This window comes from Jatropha curcas, chromosome 7 (assembly GCF_041381405.1).
Source record: "Jatropha curcas cultivar XTBG-Jc1 chromosome 7, XTBG_Jcur_1.0, whole genome shotgun sequence".
NCBI lineage: Eukaryota > Viridiplantae > Streptophyta > Magnoliopsida > Malpighiales > Euphorbiaceae > Jatropha > Jatropha curcas.
In genome coordinates, this window is record NC_143157.1 from 23,465,890 (window position 1) to 23,485,951 (window position 20,062).

The window sequence follows — 20,062 nt, forward strand, 5'->3', positions numbered from 1 at the left end:
TTGGGCAAAATGCCTTAAATTAATCAATCATTCTGGCGACAATCGCCCAAAAATCGCTTTTGGCAAATAAATTGCCTGAATCAACACATTTTGGCTAAAGGCCTTCAAATAATCAATGTTGGCGACAATCGCCTAAAAAATCACTTTTGGCAAACAAATTGCCTAAATCACATCAACTTTTAGCAACAATTGCCTAAATCAATCTTTTTGGCTAAAAGCCTTAAATCAATCATTTTGACGACAATCGCCCAATCAATTTTGGCATCAAATGCCTTAATCAACATCTTTTGGCAATAATAAGCCCAAACATCAAATCAATTTCGGCGACAATCGCCCAATCAACATTTTTGGCAATAAATTGCCTAAATCAATTTGTTTTGGCTAAAAGCCTTAAAATAATCAATTTTGGCGACAATCGCCTAAATCACATCAATTTTTGGCAACAATTGCCTAAATCAAATCTTTTTGGCTGAAAGCCATTAAAATCAACATTTTTGGCATCAAATGCCTTAAAATCAACGTCTCTGGCATCAAATGCCCAAACAAAAATGCCCGAAGCATACACACACTCATGCATAAAGCATACCCATTCAAAGCCCTTCAAAGAAGGCCTATCGAACTACGTTGACTTTGATCTTCCATTCAAACGGAAGTACGTAGGCACGTTCGGGATTTAACCCCGGGTGGCAAGTCGAAATCATCAAAACATTCCATTGATCCAATTACCTTGCAAAGCATGCATTTTTGGTTAGTTCATCAGCATGACATAGTCTCGGGATCCACCTCGGGTTCGAAGACCATGCCTTAAACATTAGGATAATTAATCTAGTAATTAGGTTAATTAAAATCGGAGTCAACTTAGGGTTTTTTTCTAGTTTACCCTAAAATAATTAAACAAGGTGGCGACTCACACATCACGTGCATTTCTTCCTTAGTCACATGCATTTGTATGCATGATGTTCGGGGGAGGGGTTCACAGGATGATCCATCACCGGGAGACATGGTTTGGGACTTACGAGTAGTACATGATATGGTAGAATCAGCTATCTGGAAAGGCTCGAGTATCTTGATGCGAACAGGCCCATGGAATGGCATTTCATTCAGCGGTATACCACAATTAAGGCCTAACCAAGTTTACGATTTCAAGTTTGAGCGTAATGAAGAGGAAGTTTACATTTTATACCACCAAAAAGATGACACTGTAATATACAGGCCTATACTGAACCAAACCAACAATAGACTTGAGTTGCTATTATGGGATAAAACTTCTCAATCTTGGCTTCTGCAGTTTTATTTGCCATCAGATCACTGTGATTCTTATGGCATTTGTGGTAGCTTTGGAATTTGTAAAGCTTCTACAACACCAGATTGTCAATGTTTGAAAGGATTCACTCCTAAATCGCCGGAGAAATGGTACTCAGCGGATTTTTCTCAAGGGTGTGTCCGTAACAATTCATTGAACTGCAGCAGCGACGGTTTTATCAAATTCACAGGGTTAAAATTACCAGATATTACAGATACTTGGGAAAATGAAAGTATGAACCTTAATGAATGCAGATCTAAATGCTCCAAGAACTGTTCTTGCACTGCATACACAAGCTATGATATTAGAAATGGAGGCAGCGGTTGTATCATTTGGTTTAGTAATTTGATTGATATCAGAGAAATTGCTTTTGGTGGACAGGATCTATACATTCGGATGTCGGCTTCTGAACTAGGTACAAAATCTTGGTTTTTTATTTTGCTCTTTTGCATATTTTCAGGTATTTTCTCTGATGTCTTATAGTTTTATTTTCCTTGGTTCCTCCTTTGTATCAAAAGTTGGTTTAGAAGATGTGGGAGGTAATCAGAACAAGAAGATGTTGGTGATAATCATCCCTTCTGTTATTGCAACTTCTGGAATTCTAGCAGTCAGCTATTACTACTTCAAAAGGCGTAAAAAACTAAAAGGTAAAAGCAATGCATTTAGCTACTGTGGACTTTTTTTGGAAAGGTTTAATTTTTAGAAGATGCAAATGACATCTCTTTGCTTTAGAAAATAATAAAATGCAAGACAAAAATCAAGAATCAGACGAGGAACTGGAGCTGCCATTATTTGACTTTGCCACAATATCACATGCAACCAACAAATTTTCGTTCGGCAATAAGCTGGGACAAGGTGGTTTTGGACCTCTATACAAGGTAGTTAAGCCTATAATCTGTTAGCAAAATGAATGTACGAACATAAAAAACTTCTGTCCCTGAACTTTCAACGGATGATTTTCCTAGGGAATACTATCAGATGGAAAAGAGATTGCTGTTAAGAGGTTATCAAGCAATTCTGGACAAGGATTAATCGAGTTCAAAAATGAAGTTAAATTGATTGCCAAACTTCAGCATCGAAATCTTGTAAAGCTTCATGGTTGTTGCATTAAGGGAGACGAGAGACTTCTGATCTATGACTACATGCCAAACAAAAGTCTAGACTACTTCATTTTTGGTATGAATGCCTCAAATACTAATTTTTTTTTTTTTTTTTTTTTTTCTGGTAAATTTTTCTTGCTTGTTTAAATATTTCCTTGAAAATTGAAATCAAACTGAATTGTCAGATCAAAGTAGAGCAAAACTATTAGATTGGTCCAAGCGTTTCAAGATTGTGTGTGGAATTGCTAGGGGCCTTCTCTATCTTCATCAAGATTCAAGATTAAGAATTATACATAGAGATCTTAAACCCAGTAATGTATTACTTGATAATGAGATGAACCCGAAAATTTCAGATTTTGGCATGGCCAGAACTTTTGGAGGAGATCAGACTGAAGGAAACACTAGAAGGGTGGTTGGAACATAGTAAGTATTGTATTCATTTCCAAGTTGATATGATTAATTACTTGTGATAAATGTGTTTCACTGGTAATTGTTCTGTAGTGGTTATATGGCGCCAGAGTATGCCAGTGATGGGCTATTCTCAGTTAAATCTGATGTTTTTAGCTTCGGTATCCTAATGTTAGAGACAACTACTGGAAAGAGAAGTCGTGGATTTTATCACACAGACCACAGCGGTAACCTTATTGGATATGTAAGTGTTGCTCAATCCAAAATTTAGAATGAACTTGGAATAGGATTTTATATCTTCTGTTTGGTTCTCGTGAAATCTAATTTTTTTAGATATTGTTGTTTGAATAACTTTATGTTGTATGGAACTAAAGAGAAGGATAAAAGCCTGAGAATAAAATATATTTGGTTCTAAATTTTGTGTATTAATTTGTCTATCAATAAAAGCTTTTGGTATGTTTCAGGCATGGAGATTGTGGAATGAAGGGAATGTCTTGGAATTGGTGGAATCATTTTTAATGGAGTCTTGCAGTTTATTAGAAGTTAAACGATGCATCCATATCAGCCTCTTATGCGTTCAACAACATGCAGAGGACAGGCCAAGCATGGCATCTGTGGTTTTAATGTTAGGCAGCAAGAATGAACTGCCTCAGCCCAAAAAACCTGGTTTTTTTATAGAATCACGTCCACTAGAGACACAATCGCCCACGAGCAATCGAGGATCATCTTCAAAAAATGAAATTAGCTTATCAGCGTTGCAGGGTCGATAATGGATCATGAAACTGCTATCAATGGTGTTGTTTATCCTTGTCCAAATTTCTTCAGCGTGTTAAACGGCTACTATCTTATATGCAAATTTGTCTAGCATATTACATGCCTTAAGTACACGCCTGTATTGGACTGTGTTCTGCGTGTTAGAAGTTAGTTGATTTTCCTGATTTAAGAATTCCATTCTAATTAAAAAAAAAAAATTGATTCTAGATCTGATTATTAGTGTATACGAGGTATAAAATGCTTCAAGACGCTAAGAAAATATGATCAAGAGGAAAATTGTAAAATTCCCCAGTTTCATTTTCAAAATTTTTGAATTGTGTTTAAGTAAAAATGTCAAATAAAATGTTAGATACTGAGTTGTTTAAAAGATAGTTATTAAACCTTAATCATCCTGACAAGATAACTCAAAAAACAGAACTCAAAATTAGGTTAATTTCCTTTTAAACCATTTAAGAAAGATAATTAGATCTAATGCAACTGAGGTTCAATTGGCCGATCTGAATCAATTCAATTGTCTGATCAATCATTGATAATTATAATTATTTTATTAATATATACTATAATTAATGCTTTTATGACCTATTAATTAAATTAATGACCCACTCACCCGATTCCTTAGCCGGATTGCTAGCGTGGGAATCGGGTTTAATAACTATGGTGCAAATACAAATGACCTAGGGCTAACAATTTTGGGCTAAGGCCCCACAAAGATATAAAACGGCTATGTGTTATTATAATTTATTTTAATTTATTTATATTCTAGAGTTACTACTGTTATTATATTATTTTATTTTGTTTCATATCCTTACTAGGCTTTCATATCCTTATTATTTTATTTTAAGAAATGCAAGGTGCAGTTCTTACAAAATAATTGTGTACGTAGAAAATGGGCAACCTTTCTCGATCATGCAATTAATTACTAATTAGTCTCCTGATGAACCTACATTTTATACAGTGACTTGTTTGCAACGTAGCAACAAAGTCCTAATGCCTATCTAGTTCCACACATAAACCACAACTTGCAATAATGTCAGTTTCACGTATTAAGAGTGACCATTATCTCAACATTTATTGGTTATTTTTTATTTCATTTCATTTTATTCTATGTATTAAGTTTCCTTCATGACCAAAAATAAATCTGTTGATTTGCGGCTAGAACCCTTTTGAATTTTCGATTGATTATTTGTATTTATAATAAAAATTCTTTTCATTACATAAAATTATTATTTAATATTTATTAATATATTTGTTTGGATCGAACGAGTGAGAAATTCATTTCATTTATAAATTAGTTTCACTAATAAAATTCATTTATACGTATTATCACTTCGATGAAAATGTCAAAAACAAAACAATAAAGCTTCATAATATTTTGTATAATTTATTTATACCAAATAAGGGGTTAGTGATCAGTAAGATTTTCGATCCTAACATTTTTTTTGAATTCAAACGACAGGTAATTAATTTTGATTACAAATATCTAATTTAGACTTTTCCAAAAAGCGAAATCTCAACTAACTGGCTCATGTGGCATTAAAATTTTTAGACTCAAGAAAAGTCTATATCCTGAAATTCCAAGGACATTGACAAAAAAAATATTACATTACATTTTGATATTTCTTTAGAAGAATCATCTGATTTTTATTTTTGTATTCACTGGGAAGCTTATAATAGATTAGAATAACATATTATGGACTATATAATAGAAGTATTCATTTTCTTAATTCACTAAATTGGTGAAAATTATTGTGATTCAAAGTATTCACGTACGATTTTAACTTCTAAATTTTCTATCCTTTCCTTTTTTTAATTAAATTTTAATCTTTCTCGCTTTAATTAATGGAACAATCTTTTCAATCCCTGAATTTTCATATTTTTACCATGCAGACCAAGTGAAAAAACAAATGTAATAATAAAAAATTTGATTGAATTGATATATGAATTGCTTCTTAATTGACATAATAAGAGAATAAGAAAAGAAAACACATTAAAACAGCAAATGGTAACTAGCAAAACAGCCAATGGTTTTTTTTTTTTTTTTCTTTGCTTTCATAAAAGCAGCAAAATATGTTAATTAGCTTTGACCGAGCCTCTGTGTATTTTTCTCCTTGTAAGGAAGTTATTATTTTCCTTTAAGAGTTCTTTTTTTTCCCCTTATTAATAATTTATTTCGAATGCGTCTACATCCAAATATCGTTATCAGATAGCATTTGTAGCAACTTCTAAATTATAAAATGCATGAAAATTTAGAGTTTTCACTTGATCAATTAATTTTAATTTCCGTCGGCTAAATGTATAAGTTTGATACCTAAACTTTGCAAGAAAAACTTAGTAGTGATACGCTCAATTTTTTTATTCATTCATCGATCAAATCCTTAAATCTGTATAATTATATTTATTGAACAGTTTAATTTATAAAATTACACGTATTTAATATTTCAATTTATAAAATTATACTAATTGAATACTTATAAGATAGTAAGAAAAATTATGAAAATCATTATTTAATAATTTGTGATTAAAAGATGTATAAAGTGTTCCACTGATTGAATATAATATATTTAATTTTACAAATTAAAGTATTCTATTTATACAATTTGATAAATTGAAGGACTAACGGTCAATTTTAAAGTTAGAGTGCCATTAAAAAAAATTAGATTTCTATAGCTGAGCCATTCCAATAATGTTACATTATCATATGACATTTGCATGAACCATATTTGGAACATGTCTGAAAAGCCTAAACATATCAAACTTTTCTCTTTGATATGCTACAAATATTTCAAAGGAATGAGGTTGTTTTGAACTTCCAATTTTTTTTTTTTAATTTATCGGAAGCTTATGTGGGCCGACACGACACATAATAGGGGTAGTCTTTCTCTTGACTTATTAAATTGATGAAAACAACTATAGTGAAAGAAGTCGAACTTTTAACTTTTCTATGCTGTGATAAATACTATTTACAGTATGAAATAAGTATGACAATTAAGTTTTTAGTACATGACTAAAAAGATTACTTTGATGATGTTCATTTGAATTATGTTAAATAGATTTTAATAAAAGCTTACTCGTTATAGAAATTCGTGTTAGACACTTAAATTATCAATTTTATGAAAGTAATTGTACTTATATTAAATTTTATTATAGATGTATCTCTTTTATTACTTTGCTCAAAAAGTCAATCGCTATGCATGTATAAAGCGCATTTATACGTGTGTGTATATATATATATATATAATTTAGATATCGCATCAAAGAAGCAGTAAGCAGAAATGTCTCACCGTCCGAAGCTAATTTGCGCCCTTTCTTTTATTTTGGTCATAACTAATTTACTATTTTTGTTCTGCAAATTCTCAAATGCAACTGATACTCTTACTTCATCGCAATCAATTGTTGATGGCCAGACCTTAGTTTCAAAAGATGGAATTTTTGAGCTTGGTTTCTTTAGTCCTGGTAGTTCCGGGAAGCGTTACTTGGGAATTTGGTACAAAAAAATTCCAGTTAGAACTGTCGTTTGGGTGGCAAATCGGATCAATCCAATCAATGATTCTACTTGTTTGCTGATGATAGACAGTACAAGTAAAAATCTTGTGCTTATTAATAGCAACAACGGCGTTGTTTGGTCATCGTCAAACTCAACGAAGGAAGCCCAAAATCCAGTAGTACAGCTCCTGGATTCTGGGAATCTTGTCTTAAGAGATGGAAATAATGGAAATTCTGGAATATACTTATGGCAGAGCTTTGATTATCCAACTGATACATTACTAGCAGGAATGAAGATTGGAGTGAACTTGAAGACTGGACTTGATAGGCGTTTAACTTCATGGAAAAATTGGGATGATCCATCACCGGGTGACCTTGTTTGGAGGTTGCTAGTGTTGCATAATTATAATGCTGAATCAACTTTATGGAAAGGCTCAAAGCTCTGGTACCGATCAGGCCCGTGGAATGGCATCACATACAGCTTTATACCCCAGTTAAGCCCTATTTTTGAATTCTACTTTGTACAAAATGAAGAGGAAGTTTACTATATATGCCTTCCCAAAAATAAATCTATAACTTTTAGGACTGTAATTAACGAAACAAGCAATCAAAGGGAGTTGTACACATGGGATGGTACATCTCGATTAATGAGTCTTTCTTCATCTAGGCAAGTAGATTCCTGTGATGAGTATGGCCGTTGTGGTGCTTATGGAAATTGCATAATTACTTTGTCACCAGTCTGTCAATGCTTGAAGGGATTCAATCCCAAATCGCCTGAAAAGTGGAACTCAGCGGTTTGGTCTCAAGGGTGTATCCGCAACAATTCATTAAATTGCAAGAGAGGTGATGGTTTTTTCAAATTCAATGGGATAAAATTGCCAGATACTACATATTCTTGGTTAAATGAAAGTATGAACCTCAATGAATGCCAAGCTAAATGCTTACAAAACTGTTCTTGCACTGCATACTCAAGCAATGATATCAGAAATGGAGGCAGTGGTTGCATCCTCTGGTTTAATGATTTGATTGATATTAGAGAAATTGCAAATGGCGCACAGGATCTACATGTTCGGATGTCTGCTTCTGAACTGGGTATGTGCTCTAAAAAAAAGTGAAATTAACATTAATTTGTGTTCTATATTACCAACTCTGTTGTCAGCTTCTTTTACATATATTCTACGATGCTTATTATTGTCTTTAACTGACCATATAAATATTATTTGAAAGCTGAACCTGATGTGAAACATAAACCTCGCAAGATAATGGTGATCACAATCACCTCTGCTATCGCTGTGGTTTCTGGAATTGTACTAGTGAGCTATTATTTCTACAGTGGAAGGAAAAAGTTAAAAGGTAACTTTCTGCATTTTTTAGCTGCATCCTTCAAAATTCGGATCTTTTGTTACTTGACTAACACAAATCATATCTGAATGTGTTTTAGACAAATATAAATTTGAAAACAACGAAGCCCCAGATGAAGACATGGACCTGCTATTGTTTGACCTTGCTACAATATCACGTGCAACAAACAAATTTTCATTAAGCAACAAATTAGGGCAAGGAGGTTTCGGACCAGTGTACAAGGTGAGAAACAAAAATCCATTACTCACATATGTCGATGCTTCGAACACCGGATCGCCCTTTATTAAATCTTGTTCATTTTCATGGCTATCCACCTTTCTCCTGCACCTTCTTTTTTCACTATACAAATCAGTTATTGTAGCTCGCTTTAATTCTAGCAAAGTAAGCATTATACAAAAGATGCAAGGTACTTTTTACCAATTCTTCACCAAAAACTTAAGCTAAACTAACCCAAATCTTAAGTTGAAATTCAGATGTTCTTCTTCTCGAAACTTTGAAAATGATGTTAAAAGTAGTTTAAAAGTCATTGCCAAACAAACTGTCTATTTAGAATTTTAAAAGTCATTTGCCAAACAATCTGTCTACTTAGAATTTTGCGACTTTCGATTTTTTAGGGAACACTACTGAATGGCCAAGAGATTGCAGTTAAGAGGCTATCAAGTAACTGTGGACAAGGATTAATCGAGTTCAAAAACGAAGTTATATTGATTGCAAAACTTCAGCACCGAAATCTTGTAAAGCTTCTTGGTTGCTGCATTCAAGGAAATGAAAGACTGCTTATATACGAATACATGCCAAACAAAAGCCTGGATTACTTCATTTTTGGTACATATGGAATATGCACATAATTAGCTGAAATTTTTTTTTTAATATATATGAATTCACTTTCTTCATTTGTTGTAAAATTCTAAATAGAAATGAAACTGAATTGCCAGATCAAACTAGAGGAAAACTATTAGATTGGTCCAAGCGTTTCAACATTATGTGCGCAATAGCTAGGGGCCTTCTCTATCTTCATCAAGATTCAAGACTTAGAATTATACACAGAGATCTCAAAGCAAGTAATGTATTGCTTGATAATGAGATGAACCCGAAGATTTCAGATTTTGGCATGGCCAGGATTTTTGGAGGAGACCAGACTGAGGGAAACACTAAAAGGGTAGTTGGCACATAGTAAGTATTGTCTTCCTTTACAAGTTGATATGATTTACTTCTTTGTGTGAATGTGTTGCACTGGTAATTGTTTTGTAGCGGTTATATGGCGCCAGAGTATGCCAGCGATGGGCTATTTTCAGTTAAGTCCGATGTTTTTAGCTTTGGTATCCTAATGTTAGAGATAACAACCGGAAAGAGAAGTCGTGGACTTTATCACCAAGACCATAATCTTAACCTTATTGGATATGTAAGTGTTGAAGGAATGTTTGGTTTTAAATTTCGTGTATTTGTTATGTACATATGTGTTTTTGTTATGTTCAGGCATGGAGATTGTGGAATGAAGGAAATGACTTGGAATTGGTTGAACCATTTTTAATGGAGTCATGCCATTTATCAGAAGTTAAGCGATGCATCCATATCAGCCTCTTATGTGTTCAACAACATGCAGAGGATAGGCCAAGCGTCGCATCGGTGGTTCTAATGTTAGGTAGTAAAAGTGAACTGCCTCTGCCCAAAAAACCTGGTTTTCTTGTAGACAGAAGTTCAGTTGAAAGAGAATCTCCATCAAGCAAGCCAGTATCATCTTCAACCAATGAAATTAGCTTGTCAATGTTGCAGGGTCGATAAAATATAATTTAACAATTACATATGTGCTAATTTCCTGGTACTAACGATAAAATTCTTCCACTTGTGATTATTACGCCTATTTTTTAGCAAATAATAATGCAAACATGAGAGTAAAGTGGCAAGAGAACTTCCTAGATTGATTATATTTATATCATTACAAAGAAAATTTTATTTTGTGGATTCAAAAATATCAATTATGCTTTAATAAAGATTTTAAATAAAAAATTATTAAACTAATATATTCCCTCTAAGATGAAATTAACAAAATATCTGTTTTCCTGTAAAAAGCTTAATTATATAAATAATATTTTAAAAACGTTATGATGCTCTAACGTAATCCCTAATTGGATTCTTTTTTATCGTTTTTTAGAATCCAAAATTGAATTTTTATACATACTATGGAAGCATCACCAACTAACCTAACTTTTATACTTAAAATTATTTTTATAATTCCTGTAATCCATTAAAATCATAATTAATTGACTCTGCAATATAATAAGAATTATTTTTCTAATCTTCCATTTTTATATAGATCATCATCAAAACATTTCATATAAATCTTAGTGATATGTAATTCTGTTTTTTGTTTAACATATGCTCTTACAGAAGAAAATTTATCTGCCACAGTAAGCTAGCATACACAAATGGCATGCAAAGAACCAAATAGGACTAAAATGGAGTATCTCAATCAAACCAAATAACAATAATAATTGAAAAGAAGAGAGGAAGTCAGCTAGAGTGAAAAGCCCAGCAAGAAGAGCGAGTGACAATTAGGTTCTCAAATGATAGGCGGAGAAGGTTTCGGGCCTGTGCACGGGTACATTCTTGTTTGTCATCGACTCAAATCCAGCTGTCGAAAGCCGCCGTCCGACGACCAAGCTGCAATGAAAGAATTCTGTTTCTGCAGCGAACAAATTGAAATTCTGCTTGACAAATTGAAAGTTTTATCAAGGATAAGCTCTCTCCCATTGCCAGTCTCCTTTCCTCCCCAAATGATTTAAGCCACTGTATGCAGCCCCGACCACACCAACAAAACCACCGTTTGCCCCATCATGACGACTACTCCGACACGCTTTCACTTCTCCTTTGATAGAAAATCCTCAATGAACGATTTTCGTACTTAAGCGTCTTAGGTGTTTTGATTATTCGCTGAAGTTGTTTGATGAAATGACTGAGAAAGCTGAGGCTTTTAGAGCTACTGGAGCGTATAAATCGAGTAAGGCTTTAACCTTCTTTACACAAAGGCAACAGAGGATAGTTGAGCAATATTCTAAGCTGATTTGGGTCGTTCCTAATGATACAAGAATTGAAGCAAAGGAAACAAGAAAAAAAAAATGTTGTCTGAAAATGAAGGAGAGTTTTCACTTAATTATAGAAGACGTAAGACTTGTTTTGAAGAAGCCATGATTGATTCAAAGATCAAAAGTGAAAACTTTTTAGCTCTAGTTAACTGTGATAGAGAGCTAATTTCCAAAAGCTGGATATGCTTCATATTTTGTATGCATGCCTTAAAAAAACAATATATTTCAGTTTCTTTATTTATTTATTTATTTATTTGTTTAACTTGAAATTCAATTTTGGGTTTACATTTTCAGTAAAATCTAAGTGAAACTTGACGGATCAAACTATACGAAAGCTATTAAATTGGTCCAAATGTTTCAATAATTTTTAATTAAGAAAGAAGCCAGGAGAAGTTGGTTTTGGACCTGTGTACAATGTGAGCTTGCAACCTACTAGGAAATTATAACAGGAATATACAACTATCCACTTCGATTTTTTCTTCTTGTGATTTTTGCAGGGAACACTACTAGATGGCGAAGAGATTGCTGCTAAGAGGCTACCAAGTGATTTTGGACAAGGATTAACAGAGCTCAAAAATGAAGTTAAATTGATTGCAAGACTTCAGCGCTGAAATCTTGTAAAGCTTCTTGGTTGCTGTATTCAAGGAGTTGAGAGAATACTAATTTATGAATACATGCCGAACAGAAGCCTGGATTACTACATTTTTGGTATGAGTGCCTTAAGATATCATTACAATCAGTTTCACTAAAATCGGTTTCTTTGTTTCTTCTAAAATTCTAGTTGTGTCTCTAGTTCGCTCATATGGAAATCAAATTTTCCAGATCAAACTAGGTCCAAACTATTAGATTGGCGCAAAAGTTTCAACCTTTTGTGTGGCATTGCGAGGGGCCTTCTGCATCTTCATCAAGATTCTAGGCTATAATTACAGAGAGATCTCAAAGCAAGTAACATATTACTTGATAATGAGGTGAACCCAAAAATTCCAGGTTTTGGCATCGCAATAACTTTGAGGACCCAGACAGTAAAAACACGAAACAGGTAGTTGGAACATAATAGGTATTGCACTTACTTAGGAGTTCATATGATTTACTTCTCTGCGTTAATGTACTGGTAATTTTTCTGTAGTGGTTATATGGCACCTGAATATGCCACTGCTGGGCTATTCTCATTGAAGTCTGATGTTTTTACCTTGGAATATTAATGCTAGAGATAATAACTGGGAATAAAAGCCGTGGAATAGTAATGTTTTACCTCGGAATATTAACCTCATAGTCATTTTGATAGAAATTGATATCATGTCAAAAGTTGCATGAAATTTGTAAGGATTCAATTTATTTAATGGAAACGCTATTAAGAATAATTTACTCTATGACCTGAAATAGATGCCATATTGGACAAAGAACACTCTTGAAGCTCCGTTTACCACTCAATATCTGCATCTCAGTCCTACACAATAGATCAAGTGATCAACCAGAACTGACTACTGTTAGGGAATTGTCTGAGCTGTTTTGGTTCTTGAACCAATAGAAAGCAAAAACAGAGGATATGGATTTCTCGCAGTATTTGATAACCAGTGGGTCTGATGAATTTGTGTTTCCTTGTTTTTTTCAGGTGGTCAAATCTTTATAATGTGAAGTACAATTTTTTTAACAGGTCATCAATCATGCCTAATAGGTGTTAATTGTTGTGTCTATAAGAAAGTCAATATTTATCTAGAACAATTTTCTTTAGCCAATGGAATTACTTCTAGTGTGCCGTTAAACACTTCTCAAATTCAATGCAAGAGACTATTTTTCAAGATTTTTCAACAATCAAAACTAACACCTTCGTGATTGGAGTAAGGAGTCTCTTATCACAACAACTGGCAATTTCTTATTCACTATGTTGCTATCTATCTGATGTATGCAAGTTCATGTTTTTTCACTTGCACAATCATGTAGGATTTAAAAATTTATTATATTTAAGAACTCGTGAAAAAAAAAAGCTTCTCTAACATTAGATATCAATGGATATTGTTTCACTTACATTTCTTAGTAACTATCTTCTCATTTACCTTTTCAGAATCTCCACTGCCCTAGATACTATTAGTCTCTCACAATCTTTGACCGATGGCAAGACCTTGGTTTCCGGAGAAGGAACCTTCGAACTGGGTTTCTTCAGTCCAGATGATTCCAACAAACGTTATTTGGGAATTTGGTATGCAAATATGCCAGATAGAATTGTTGTTTGGGTTGCAAACCGGAATAATCCAATTAATGACTCTTCTGGTTTGTTGACTATAAACAGCACAGGCAATCCTGTGCTCCTCAGTGAGAACACGACTGTTGTTTGGTCAGCTTCAAACTTGATGAAAGCAGCACAAGAGCCAATCTTGCAGCTTCTAGATACAGGAAATTTTGTTGTGAGAAATAAAAATGAAGGAGATAATGGAATCTATTTGTGGCAGAGCTTTGACTATCCATGTGATACACTGCTTCCAGGAATGAAGCTGGGATGGGACTCTAAGACTGGACTTAATAGGCGTCTAACATCTTGGAAGAGCTCAAATGATCCATCTGTTGGAGACTTTATATGGGAGACGCAATTGCAGGGTAATCCTGAGCTAGTTGTGTGGAAGGGCAGAGATAAGTACTACAGGAGCGGCCCATGGAACGGCATTACATTCAGTGGTGGCGTTGCACTAAAGCCAAACCCAATTTTTGAGTACAATTTTGTCTCAACTGAGGAAGAGGTATACTACACATACACCCTCAAAAATAAATCCTTATTAACAAGGATAGTTATAAATCAAACCACCTATACTCGCCGTCGCTACACATGGAATGATATCAGTAGAAGTTGGATACTCTATGATAGTGCGCCAAGGGACCGCTGTGATAGTTATGGCCTTTGCGGTGTCTATGGAAATTGCATGGCTACTGAATCGCCAGTTTGCCAATGTTTAAAAGGGTTCAAGCCTAAAATATTAGAAGACTGGAACCTAATGGATTGGTCTCAAGGGTGTGTTCGCAATAAGCCATTAGATTGTCAAAAGGGAGATGGATTTGTTAAATTTGTTGGGCTGAAATTGCCGGATGCTATGCATTCTTGGGTCAACAAAACAATGAATTTAAATGAATGCAGGATTAAATGCTTACAGAATTGTTCTTGCATGGCATACTCAAATTCAGATATTAGAGGTGGAGGCAGCGGATGTGCCATTTGGTTTGGTGACCTGATAGATATTAGGCAGTTACCAGTTGTAGATCAAGTACTATATATTCGAATGAATGTTTCAGAAACAGGTATGAACTTGCTATTGTTTTTGGTAAGCCGTTTCTTCCTTTATGTATTCTTTTAACTTTTTTATTTTTTTTGTTGTATCCATAATTGACTATGCAGTGGACAAACAAAAAACCAAGTGGAAGATAGCAATAATAATTTTAGCTTCCATTGCCTTGGTCTCTGGGACACTTGTGATCTGCTTTTCTATTTATAGAAGGAAAGTAAAGTCCACAGGTAAAGTTTCTTTCCTTGTTAATAAACAAAATCCCATCTTATTTAACCTCAATTGCTAAAAGATTAGAAGTGTATTGAAAAATTGCTGCATCAATTACTGGTGCAGCTTTTAATAAAGTTTACTGCATAAAGGATACTTTGCGCATTGTTAGAACTGATGAAATGATTAGTTCAATTCAATTAGAACAGCTGATATAACTAGACTCCATATTACCTTTTAATTTAGCCTTTCACTAATGTAATTGTAACTATGATTATATGAGTTAATTCAGTTCTCATATTTTGCATTTAATATGCACCCTTGTCTCCCCTACATCCTTTCAGATCAATCAGCAACAAATACACAAAATGGTCAAAACAATGAAGACTTGGAGCTGCCATTATTTGATTTATCTACAATAGTTAATGCCACCAATAATTTTTCATTCAACAACAAGATAGGAGAAGGTGGTTTTGGGCCAGTCTACAGGGTACATTCTTAATTTCAAGTTAATGTACTTCAGAAACTCTAAGCACCCACTTGATCAGAATAGCTCAAATTATTTGACATATTTTATTTTTCAGGGCATACTAACAGACGGACAAGAAATTGCTGTAAAGAGGCTATCAAAGAGTTCCGGACAAGGGTTGAGTGAGTTCACAAATGAAGTCATACTTATTGCAAAACTTCAGCACCGAAATCTTGTAAAGCTTCTTGGTTGTTGCATTCAAGGGGAGGAGAAAATGCTAGTTTATGAGTACATGCCCAATAAAAGCCTTGACTCCTTCATTTTTGGTTTGTATCATTCATAACTTAATAAATGTCATAAGCCTGAAGTAACTTTTTTCAAAAATATGCCATACATTCTCTATTCAATCAAGTTTTCCATATGAAATACATAATGTAACAGATAAAACGAGAAGTAAACTGCTTGACTGGGCCAAGCGTTTCAACATCATCTGTGGGATTGCTAGAGGGCTTCTCTATTTGCATCAAGATTCAAGATTGAGGATTATACATAGAGATCTCAAAGCAAGTAATATATTACTTGATAATGAGATGAACCCAAAAATTTCAGATTTTGGCTTGGCCAAAACTTTCAGAGGTGAACAGATTGAAGGAAACACAAATAGGGTGGTTGGAACATAGTAAGTATCATATGCTAACCTTTCATATATAAATTGCCTCGCTTTGAAATTAATATATTTTTGTAATTATTATGTTATGTAGTGGATATATGGCACCCGAGTATGCTACTGATGGGATATTCTCAGACAAATCTGATGTTTTTAGCTTCGGAGTAATAATGCTTGAGATAATTAGTGGTAAAAAGAGTAGAGGGTATCATCACCCTGACCATACTCTTAACCTTATTGGATATGTAAGTTCTATTCTCTGCTATTTCCTTTTTTGCGCCTATGGAACTATGTAAAAATGAAAGGTTCTCTGGTACTCTTGTGTTCTAGGCATGGAGATTATGGAAAGAAGGCAAGTCCTTGGAATTGATTGATTCAATATTAGGAGAGTCATATGATCTATCGCAAGTCATGCGATGCTACACTATTAGTCTTTTATGTGTGCAACAACATGCTGAGGACAGACCAAGCATGGCAGCTTTGGTTTTGATGTTAAGTAGTGAGATAGCATTGCCTGCGCCTAACGAACCAGGTTTTTTCAAGGACAAAGGTGCACTTGAAGCAGAATATTCATCAAGCAAGTTTGAATCATCTTCAACCAATGAAATGTCAATCTCATTGCTACAGGCTCGATAGATGATTATTTTAACTATATGCCAAGGTAACATTTCTTGTTTACAGTTTGTTTATTGACTCTGTAGCTAAAGATGCTAGTAAAGTTTTAGCACATTCGAAATTGTGTAAATTTTCAACAGTACGAGACAGGAACCCACTGCTAAATGATTTAGGTTCTTCAGCCATTGCAGAGCAAAACCAGAGAAAATATTGTTGGGCTTGAAGAATTCTTGACACTGAGCTTCAAGCTCAACTACTTTAGTTCTTCCAGTACATATTACGTGATCACACTTTCTTTTGTTCTGAAATTCAGTGAACCATTTGGAGTATAAACTATATCTTTCATTTATAATAATTTTGTTTTTTTGATTGGAGATCTCTAATCTAAATTCCAAATGCAAAAATGGCCTTTTCTTAAATTTTTCTCACGTTGTATGGTAGGGTATATTGTATTAGTTTGCAGGGGTGTGCAAATGGCGAGCTTGATTCGAATTAATTCAAACAGAGCAAATCAAATTTTTAATAAAATAAAAATCAAACCATTTGATTTTTCAGAACAAACTGAATTAAACCAATTTCGCCCTGGTATATTGTAGTTGTATTTATTGCAATTCAACCACTTAAATTTACAATTTGTCACTATTTGATCACTTAAATTTAATTTTTGTCGTGATTATAATTAACCTAAACATAACTGCAAGTATGATTAACATGTATATGGAGTGCACGCAGCATATAGTAATCAACTAATCATTTGATTTCTTGTTGTTAATTGTGATCAGACTACTGATTCTTTGTATTAACTGATAATTCTATATTATAAGCTGTAACTGTCATTTTCAGAAATTTACAGACAATAAGTATATAACTGAAACTATGTGCTTACTGTTAGATTCCGATTTCTCATTTTTAAAATCCGTAATCTAAAACCATTTCCAAAACTGAAATCAACAATAAAACCGGAAATTACATATAGCCCCTAATATAGCAGACGACGCCCTTAAATGCTAACCAGAAACAGATTGTGTAGGCATGACGCTTTGGTAGCATCAGAATGATGTAACTTGTGCATGCGTTTAGAAAAACCTGTAATTACTACAAGGATAATTAATTAATAATCATATATAATATTGAATAAAAATAATAATATTTTGATATAGGAAAATCTTAATAATATTTTTGATGTTTACTAGTTGTCAAACCTAGCTATATCTTGTTAATATTGAATTATATATAATATTTATTGATAAATATATTTTCTCTATCTCAAAATAATATTTCATTTTACAAATTTGAAATATACTAAATTACTTATTCGTTTATCTATTTTACTGAAAAATCTTTAACTTAAAAACTATTAACAATAATAATATATTTAAATAACTCGTATTAATTTTTATGTCAGTGTACACTAAAACAAAAGGACTTTTCTGATTCTGTGTCAAAATCAAATTGAATTATTGTTTTAAAACAAGTAATTTATTTATTTATTTGTCTTAGAAAAGGACTTATTAGTGACAATTGATTCCTAAATTGACCCCGAGCTAAAAAAAAAAATCCGAATCTCTCATTATATAAGAAGATAAAAATTTAATTATATTACTAATAATCCAATATTAACATTTTCAAATAGTTGACTAGAATTTCACTGAATTAAAAAAATAAAAAAAGAAAGAATATTTTTTATTAGCAAGAGCTTGTATAAGCATGATGTTTTAACTGCATCAGCCTCATATTGTATTATTATATTGTAGCCTAGTCGTGCTACCTTCGTGTAGACACAGCAATTAAATTTTAAATCTTTTCTTTCTTTCTTTCTTTATTATTATTATTAGTAGTAGTATTCAATAGAAGTGTAATGAAATCAATTTAATTATGTAAGCTGAAATTAATTAAGTCTTTCTTCAAAAGATATTATCAATAAAGATTATTCTGAGCATAAAAGACTAAGCTTCTTGAATAAGAGGTCAAGTGTTCGATCGTTACGAATTAAGAAAATTTCTGCTGGAAGTGCTTTTCTTTATGGGCTTAATGTGGCGCGAACAGAATTAAGTTTATTGACCGATATATGCAATGATGTCTGAGTCTAATTGATTTACTTGCATTATAAGCTTTTCATCCATTTAAAAAAATCTAAGAAATAAATACTTATATGTAGCATATAATATATACTAAGTACAGTAACTTACATAATATATACTTATATATGAAAAATTTAACTTTTGGAAGAAGAAAATACGATTGAACATCATGGAAGAGGTGACAGATACGATCCGTGAAGCAAAAGCCAATTTTGTATTGATATATACAAATATATACAAGTTGCGTGGGGTCTGTTTTAGCTGAGTTATGAAGGGTTCATACATGTTTCATAATATTAGGTTTCTGATTTTCAAAGGAAAAAACCAATCAATCATCCTTTTCTTTTTTTTTTCTTGCGATGCAAAAAAGTTGGATTGGATATTATTATTATTATGACAATCCCATCTATCTATCAATCTATCTTTCTGGATACATGCAATCTGCTGAGGTTCAAATTGAACTATGAAAACCAAAATATGAACTTTATTCTTTATGAAATTTGAACCAAAATAAAATAAACTTTAGAAATTTAGTAATCTATTGAATAAAAATTATAAAAGTTATAAAAAATATATACATGAAATTTTTATAATTTTAAACATTCTTATTATCATATAAACTAGAATTTTTATATTTCTCGTTAATTTTCATTATTACAGTTAAATAACCAAAATTTCTTATTACGAGGTAGAGCAAGTGATTATCTATGGTATATATATTACCCTGTGTCAACTCAATCAAATATTTTAAATTAAGATTATATTTTTTTTATTTTTTCTATAAATATTTTATTAGATTTTCTATATAAAAATATAGAAATATATTGATCTGTATTTCATATTTGTATACAATTTTCTTTTAATGAAATTTACAGTTTGATAAAGAAAAGTAAAAAATTAGAGTTACTTGAATAAATAAGTCTTAATTTGCATTTATAATAGCGGAGATGAATTCTCTATATTTTTCATTAATTCTCAATGCTATAGTCAAATATTTTTATTTTTCTTTATAAGTAATTTTCAAAAATAAAAATAAATAAATTTGTAATTTTATAATAGTGGATATGAAATATAATCATAATATTAATTATTAATTATCAAATTACATTGGTTGATATATGGTCTTTATCCTTGTTTTTTTTTTCTTCTTCTTCCTCCAATTACTATGACTTTAGACATAGTTTGAAGTTAATTTCCTTTCTCTTTGAATATTCCTAACTATTAATTCTTTTCCAGCT

The 20,062-nt window shown here is 32.6% G+C and overlaps 4 protein-coding genes across 5 annotated transcripts; all 4 read left to right on the forward strand.

Annotated features, from left to right (window-relative positions):
* The first annotated feature begins 1,000 nt into the window (after positions 1 to 1,000).
* LOC149495017 (G-type lectin S-receptor-like serine/threonine-protein kinase At4g27290) lies at positions 1,001 to 1,652 on the forward strand. Its single transcript, XM_089724485.1, has 2 exons — positions 1,001 to 1,475; positions 1,558 to 1,652. Exons 1-2 carry the CDS (start codon positions 1,001 to 1,003, stop codon positions 1,650 to 1,652), a joined length of 570 nt encoding a protein of 189 aa, XP_089580611.1.
* Positions 1,653 to 1,684: 32 nt separating this feature from the next.
* LOC149495018 (G-type lectin S-receptor-like serine/threonine-protein kinase SD1-1) lies at positions 1,685 to 3,581 on the forward strand. The gene is made up of 7 exons (XM_089723733.1): positions 1,685 to 1,718; positions 1,822 to 1,950; positions 2,036 to 2,181; positions 2,269 to 2,479; positions 2,589 to 2,826; positions 2,905 to 3,055; positions 3,276 to 3,581. The coding sequence occupies exons 1-7, from the start codon at positions 1,700 to 1,702 to the stop codon at positions 3,579 to 3,581; spliced, it is 1,200 nt and encodes a 399-aa protein (XP_089579859.1). The 5' UTR covers positions 1,685 to 1,699.
* Positions 3,582 to 6,857: 3,276 nt separating this feature from the next.
* Positions 6,858 to 10,327, forward strand: LOC110008720 (G-type lectin S-receptor-like serine/threonine-protein kinase At4g27290). The gene is made up of 7 exons (XM_089724486.1): positions 6,858 to 8,160; positions 8,296 to 8,421; positions 8,510 to 8,652; positions 9,045 to 9,255; positions 9,366 to 9,603; positions 9,682 to 9,832; positions 9,907 to 10,327. Exons 1-7 carry the CDS (start codon positions 6,858 to 6,860, stop codon positions 10,210 to 10,212), a joined length of 2,478 nt encoding a protein of 825 aa, XP_089580612.1. The 3' UTR covers positions 10,213 to 10,327.
* A 400-nt stretch (positions 10,328 to 10,727) lies between these two features.
* On the forward strand, positions 10,728 to 17,051 carry LOC105633230 (G-type lectin S-receptor-like serine/threonine-protein kinase At4g27290). 2 transcript variants are annotated; one of them, XM_020678847.3, is made up of 9 exons: positions 10,728 to 12,221; positions 12,336 to 12,552; positions 13,576 to 14,798; positions 14,896 to 15,012; positions 15,337 to 15,482; positions 15,577 to 15,787; positions 15,903 to 16,140; positions 16,223 to 16,373; positions 16,459 to 17,051. In XM_020678847.3, the coding sequence occupies exons 3-9, from the start codon at positions 13,721 to 13,723 to the stop codon at positions 16,762 to 16,764; spliced, it is 2,247 nt and encodes a 748-aa protein (XP_020534506.1). In that variant the 5' UTR covers positions 10,728 to 12,221; positions 12,336 to 12,552; positions 13,576 to 13,720; the 3' UTR covers positions 16,765 to 17,051. The 2 variants fall into 2 exon arrangements, with proteins under 2 accessions (XP_020534506.1, XP_020534505.1); XM_020678846.3 differs by lacking the exons at positions 10,728 to 12,221; positions 12,336 to 12,552 and having other exon boundaries at positions 13,380 to 14,798.
* The last annotated feature ends 3,011 nt before the right edge of the window (positions 17,052 to 20,062 follow it).